This window comes from Anolis carolinensis, chromosome 4 (genome assembly GCF_035594765.1).
Source record: "Anolis carolinensis isolate JA03-04 chromosome 4, rAnoCar3.1.pri, whole genome shotgun sequence".
NCBI classification, from domain to species: domain Eukaryota; kingdom Metazoa; phylum Chordata; class Lepidosauria; order Squamata; family Dactyloidae; genus Anolis; species Anolis carolinensis.
Genome location: NC_085844.1, coordinates 183,595,881 through 183,603,362, shown reverse-complemented (window position 1 = coordinate 183,603,362; position 7,482 = coordinate 183,595,881). Strand labels below are relative to the sequence as shown.

The 7,482-nt window shown below is 39.6% G+C and overlaps 1 protein-coding gene across 2 annotated transcripts in view; it reads left to right on the top strand.

Annotated features, from left to right (window-relative positions):
• Window positions 1-7,482, top strand: part of best4 (bestrophin 4) — a 37,166-nt gene that overhangs the window by 8,723 nt on the left and 20,961 nt on the right. The window contains exon 2 of one of the 2 annotated variants that reach the window (XM_008109539.3): window positions 2,667-6,101. The exons of the other annotated variant lie outside the window; for it this stretch is intronic. Within the exon in view, the coding sequence (XP_008107746.1) occupies window positions 2,667-3,895 (1,229 nt within the window). The 3' untranslated portion in view covers window positions 3,896-6,101. Of the gene's footprint in view, window positions 1-2,666; window positions 6,102-7,482 lie in introns of those variants that run through there. 2 annotated transcript variants of the gene reach the window in all.

Sequence of the window (7,482 nt, the reverse complement as noted above, 5' to 3'; positions counted from 1 at the left end):
TATTTCTCAAACTCTGCTCCTCCAGGTGTTTTGGACATCAGATCCCAGCTATTAGGAATTATGGGAGCTGAAATCCAAAACATCTGGAGGAGCAGAGAAACACTGGTATAGGTGATCATGGGGACAAGAGAACCTCCATAATATTTCCTTTGATATTTCCCCTCTGTTCCGTTGACCATGAAAAATTAATTTTGCTGGTAATGCTGTCTACCAGATGGTATCTAACCACCTACTAATGGATAGATTCCTCTTTTGATTTTTTTGATTTTTATTATGTGTTTATTGTTTCTAGTACCATATTTTCTTAATCTAAAAAAGACAGAAATGAGGAAAAAATAGCTTGTGGGTTGTCAGCCGTGTTTGTTTGTACCATAACAAGCAACAAAGAACCTTGTGGTGCTTTGAAGATAATAGTTATGATGTAGGCATTTGTGGTCCAGAACCTATTTCATGGAATACAGTGGGCCCTTGGCGTCTGCTTGGCTTTGGTTCCAGGAACCCTGTGGATACCAACATTCATGGATGCTTAAATCCCATTACATATAACAGTGTTATACATACATTACAGTGTTATACATACATTACAGTGTTGTACATACATTACAATAAACTAGTGTTACTCATATAAAGTATTTGGAATTATTTTTTTAAAAATAATTTGAAATTAAAAAAAAACATTTTCATGCCATGAATGCTTGAATCTGTGGATGCAGAATCCATGGATACAGATGACTGACTGTATTTTAAATGTTGTCCTGACCTGGGAGAAACAGCTACATATATAGAAAGAGGAACATTAAAGATAATAAAACACAAAAAGCTCAGCATCTGACAACCCTGCATAAAGTTTAAGAAATGTGAAGCAAAATGATTGTATACAGTGGGACCTTAGTATCTATTGATGTTTGATTCCAGGGCCACACATGTATACTAAAATCTATGATTGCTGAAGTTCTATTATATACAATGATGCAGTAAAACGGTGTCCCCTATATAAACAGCAAAAACAAGGTTTGCTGTTTTCAAACTGGAAATGTTTGAATTTGTGAATGCAGAATCTGTGGCTACGGAGGGCTGACTGTACAACAGTAGAAATCAGGGCCATAACACAAAAGAACTAGAGAACATAGGAAGTGATTGCAGGAAAACCTGAGAAAACACTTTATTTAACTAAAAATGTATATCTGTATGTCAAGCAGCAGAGCATTGTACAGGAATAAAACTGTGTGTGTGAAAAATGGGAGAGGGGAAGGCAAGTATTGGGGAACAAAAAGTGTTAGCAGTCGGAAGCAAAGAGCAGATGTTTAAAGTGAATGTCACATGAAAATGGAAGTCGGTGAAATATTTAAACAAGAAGCAAGGGACAGACCGGAGAAGAGAAAAAGATGAGAAGCAGACATGCCTAAAAGAAGTCTGAGCATATTACAGGAATCAAGATGGGCCGAGAGAGGAAGCCAAGATCTTCATTATGATGGGAGACGGAACTGAATAAAGTTTATAAATAGTTCTGTATATGAAGATTCCAGGACTTTATATTGGAAGTGGGAGGAAAAAAAGGCCAAGAAGGATATCACATAGTTTTAGGAAAGAGAATTTGAACTGGGTTTTGTATCTAGATTTGGCCCTCCAGATACAAGCAGAAATAGCCCTAACCAGCCAGTTCAGAAGAATACTGGGAACTTCATTCAAGCAGTGTCTGGAGGGCTATGTGAGTCTCACTGCAGTCTTGCTAAACCATTCCCTGATTTAAAAAAGAGTGATTACATTAATCCGGCTCCAAATTATCTATTCAAGGAGAAGCCCAAATTCTCTCTGTAAAATCTATTCCACCTCTGCCTGACCTAGTAGCTTATGGTATATTCAGCCTTAAGTGAACATTTCTGGAAGGGAGCCCAGCTGCTCACTGTGACTACACAAGTGGCTCAAGTGACCAATGTGGTTTGGTAGTGTCTTAAATCTGCTTTTGGAGGTTATTGTGCCAAGGTGCTGGTATAGTGCAAGCCTTGTGTCAGTGTGAGAATAGACATGGCACTGTCATCTTTGTGTCTTCTTCCTTGCCATCAAATCAAGGAGGAATGTTCTTTTGTGATGGTGCACCCAGACCATCGTAGTCTCCATGGCTCAGCATGAACAAAGACTTTTGATGTCATTAGGCCACAGAGTTGTTGGGAGCTTTTGGACAGAAACAGTAGTGAGCCTCCAAACAGAGTTGTGCTCCTAATTTTCATACTCCTAAATTTTCCTAACATTTATTTCTTTTTTTACTTTTCATAAAACTATTCAGAAGACTAAGATAGAACACATGTGTTGCTTTTTAATAAGGGTAACTTGTAAACATTAGTCACTGTTTAGTATTTAAATGTTATTTTAATTGCTTAGTTCTTTTTTAAAAACTACAGTTAAAAATACAAAAAAAATCACAAGTTGTGCCAAATTACTCCCCAAGATATGTTTAAATATTATTCGTTGCACTAAAATATAAGGTTGTCTTGTTATCCACAAAGTAGCTTGTTATAAGTAATGCCATTATTTCTATTGCCTCCAAGCTAAATACTATTCCGTGCTTTTTGATTGGGCATTGACCATTGGGAAACATGAGAAAACTTATGTTACAAATTGCATAAACTTCTGAGAAATGACTGGTTCTTGCACTTTCTTTGCTTTAGGTCACAAGAGGTGGACTTTCATCTTCTTTGTCATGGCCCTGTTTGCCACAGAACCTGCCTTGGGATCTCTGGAGGAGGCTTGCAATTGTAGCACTACTATTGATTTCCATCTATTCCAGACCCAATTGGTTCCTGAGATGTGCTGTGTGAATCTTAGCAGGACTACCATTGACACCTTGGACTGGAGCATTTTTGCTGGAATTGTGGGATTGAGAGAGCTCTACCTCTCAAACTGTGGCATATCTGACATTATCAGAGCAGATAACGGTTCGTCATCCTTAAAGATTCTACACTTGGACCATAACCAGCTAAGTACACTCCCAGACAATTTCCTAAAAAATGCACCCAATTTGCATGTCCTTCAATTAGAGAGCAACCAACTCCAGAAATTACCTGAAGCATTCCTGGAAGCATCTGACCAAATCCAGGTCATTCACCTTGAGTTTAATAATTTAACTTCCCTCCCCTCTGGGATTTTTAAATCCTCTCTCCTTGAACTAGGCCTCTCCAACAACAGTTGGGACTGCACTTGCACCTTATTTGGAAATGTGGACAAAGTTCAGCTTGCACTACTGGACACTGAGATAATTTGTAGCACACCGCAACATTTCCATGGCCTGAACCTCAAGAACATTCCTAGGCAGGATCTGTGCCGGAACCATACCCTTACTGCTCTCCTCATCAGCCTCCCTTTGGTGGCTATCCTAGTTTTGGTCATCTGCTGCTTTTGCAGACAGAAGAAAAAAACTAGCTATATTATCCGTAGCAGGAAGGAAAGCCACCTAGCAATGGGGGAGAGGAATGGTGGCAAAGGGTCAGGAGACCATCACAGTTACATGCCTTGTGATCTGCCTATTGCATCTGCTGCAGAAAGTGAGAAGAACATCTTGTTGAGAAACCAAGTCTTGCTGAAGCCTTCAGCGGCACTACTGGGGAGCAACAGAGACCTCTATGAGGAGGTAGAGATCAAACTGGGATCCTCTGAGGATTTCATGGTGCAAGGAGGCCTTGACCACGACAAATCGAGGTCCAACAAACTGGCTGTGGCCGAGGAAGGTGTCACAGGTGGTGAGTCCGAAGCTGAGACTGTGAGTGTGACGGACGTCTTGAAGGACTCAGCAGACCGTGAAAAACTCTACATGAACCAGTCTGATTATTACAACCTGGTGCCTGGGATTGAACTAGAGGACTCAGACCACATGGAGTATGAGAACATTGACCTTGGCTGAGACCAAGCGGCTGAAAATGGGCACAACCGGGTTATTTTTCATCTGTTAAGAGGGGCAGAAACACTAGCCAAAAACACTGTGCAAAGTCCCCCAATGATTAGTTATTTCATGCAAACAATGTTATGCTCTGTAGCATTTGTTTCTATGTCTTTAGGGCCTTTTATATGGGAAATCTGTCATGGTCAAAAATGAAGAAAATATATCTTACATTAAGGCTCAAAGGCATTTAGAGGGGTGGACTCTGTTGATGGTAGTTTCTTTCTAGCCATTTGTTGCTGTGCATGAAACTTTTTAGGCTGATGCCTATTTTTAAAAAGGAAAACAATCTGACATTTTATTTTTAAAGACTTTTACCATGCTATTTTATGTATTCCCTACATGGGATTGTATGAGATTCCCTCCTAAATTCCCATACTCTCTCCCTTGACCTTCATTCCTGCTGTATAAGTTGGTCTCTCTAGTCTCCTTCCCTCCAAACTCTACTAAATGGAGTTTGCTCTCTAGGAATTTCTTTATTTTAAGAACTCAGATTTCATGCTGCATATGGAAGGAGAGCAGCACCTGGTGGACAGGAGAGCACACATCTGCTCTCACTAGAATAATAAAGGTTGAGTATTCCTTATCTGTAAATCCAAAATCTAAAAATATTCCAAAATCCAGCTGTCCACATAAGTGGTTAAAATAGTGCCACCTTTGCTTTCTGATGATTCAAGGTACACAAACTTTGATTCATATACAGAATTATTAAACTATTGTTTATAAAATTATCCTGAGGCTATGTGTACAAAAGGAGCCCCGGTGGCGAAGTGTGTTAAAGCACTGAGCTGCTGAACTTGCAGACCGAAAGGTCCCAGGTTCAAATCCCGGGAGCGGAATGAGCGCCCGCTGTTTAGCCCCAGCTCCTGCCAACCTAGCAGTTCGAAAACATGCAAATGTGAGTAGATTAATGGGTACTGCTCCGGCGGGAAGGTAACAGCGCTCCATGCAGTCATGCCAGCCACATGACCTTGGAGGAGTCTACAGACAACGCCGGCTCTTCAGCTTAGAAATGGAGATGAGCACCAACCCCCAGAGTCAGACATGACTGGACTTAACGTCAGGGGAAACCTTTACCTATGTGTACAAAAAGCATATGAAACATGAATAAGTTTCATTCTTAGACTGGAGTCCTATCTTCAAGATATCTCATTGTGTACATGTATGCAAATACGAAAATTTGGGAGGAAACTGAAATCCTGTTCCCAGGCATTTTTTGGATAAGGAATACTCAACCTGGATGCATTTCCAGATTTCCAGTATTTCTTTACATTAGACATGGGAATCATGTAGCCTTTGAAATGTTGCTGGGCTGAACGTCCCAGCAATCCTCGCAAACATAGTCATATCTGAAAGCACTTAAGATATCTTAATTTAGATACAAAGCCTCTAATCTAGACTGCCTCTATCACTTTCTTTTAGTTTGTTTTTTGGGGTTTGATACACATGTAGCTTGATCTGTGGGTGGATCACGAGACAACTTGTTACTTGTTGAGTCAAGGGTAGCTCTTTTTGACCTTTTCCCGGGTACACCTACATTGATGAATTAATGCAGCTTGATACCACTTTAATTGATATGACTCAATACTGTAGAATCTTGGGAGTTGTAGTTTTACAAGGTCTTTAGGCTTCTCTGCCAAAGAGCATTGGTGCCTCCCCAAATTACAGCTCCTCTAAGATCCCATAGTATTGAGCCATGGCAGTTAAAGTGTTGTCAAACTGCATTAATTCTACAGTGTAGATGCGCCCTCAGTGTTGTGATCCAGCACTTGGTTCATACAGATAAGCATACACTAATATGGCGAAGTAAAACTATTGGCCTTGAAAACACAGCTTTCCAAATACCCACAGTAATACGTAAGCAAAGCACAGGCACTTGTATATTGCTTGAGTTCTCTTTTTGTACTGAACAGTTCCAGTATTTTTGCTGTAGTACATCCGTTTTGAAAAAAGAAAAAGCAACATATATAAATGAAGTGGAACAAACTGTTATCTTCTTCCTTTTATGAATATTAGGGAAGGAGAAGTGTACTGTGTATTGCTTTATGTTGCATTGCTTCATGTTGTTTCTATTAAATGGACATATCATTGTTTTTAAAATGTTACGTGTTAAGAATTATGGTGCTTAAGAAGTTCACTTATGCCCCTGAAATAAACATCCTAAAACAAGGTGGCAAAATTTACTCCTTGGAGGAGAATTCCTTTTCTGAAAACCTCAAGGAAGCATAATTCTACCTAGTACAAGGCTCATTTTTACTTAGAACATTAATTTCAAGTTAACTGGAGATGGTCTTTTCCACCTTTTGATACAACTACATTTCTGTAGCATGTTATGGCAGTGAGAAACGTGATCCTTGGTGTGCTGTAGGAGGCTGAATTATTTATTTATTTATTTATTTACAGCATTTATATTCCGCCCTTCTCACCCCGAAGGGGACTCAGGGCGGATCACATTACACATATAGGCAAACATTCAATGCCTTTTAACATAGAACAAAGACAAGACAAACATAGGCTCTGAGCGGGCCTCGAACTCATGACCTCCTGGTCAGAGTGATTCATTGCAGCTGGTTACAGCTGGCTTGCTCTCTAGCCTGCGCCACAGCCCGAGCCCAACATCCTTAAAAGTTTTCCATTCTTTTCCAAAATGTGCCTATCTTGTGCTCATTTACAAGATATGCTTTACAAAATCTCATTTTTCTTTGGCCTTTTCCACCATTTTAAATGCAGTCTTGTTAGATTGTTCCGTGATTATAGAAAAGCACTACACCCAGAACAGTTTCACTGTAGTTCAATTTTCTTATTGCCACATTATAGGCAGGGGAAACTCAGAGTACATTACAGTGGATTACAAGATTGCAGTACTGCAATCCAGGTTTGTTATTCCCCCATTAATTTATGGTGCTGTTCTCCGATTATTTATGTGCAAACAAAATGTATCCTCTTACCACTTTAATTAACAAGACAAGGAGCATTCACAATTTGTTCAGGTTGGGCTTATCCTTTGATAGTAACAAGCTTTCACAAATAATTTCATGGCTTCCAAGTGATACAACATGTGCTTGCTCAATTTTAATAATAGCATGACCGTTGAGACTCTAGACATACCTGTTGCCATGGTGTACCCCTATAGCCTCATGAAAAGGGCATCTGCCCATTCAATGTCGATTCAGAGAGTGCCATTATGTGAAGATGCAGCCTCATTACTCTGTTCCTCAGACTTAAGCCACAAAGCCTGTATCAACTGCAAACCTATGTGCTAGTTACAGAAGTCAGCAACCTAGTGACTGAAGATGGCACAGTTGGTTTCAAACTTATTAACACATTAAAGTTAATTTTAAAGAACTAAGTTACAGATGAGCAGTTCCAGGATCCCATTAGTAAGCATGCTATATTTTAAATGTCTTTTGTTCTTGGAACCATGATTCTGACAGACAAGCACACACACCACACACTGTAAAATAGATATGCCTTATTGTTATTGGTGGAAAATTCCAAAATCATCAAGAATGAAAGCATTCATACTTCTACAGGTTTTTTTCTGGATTAGT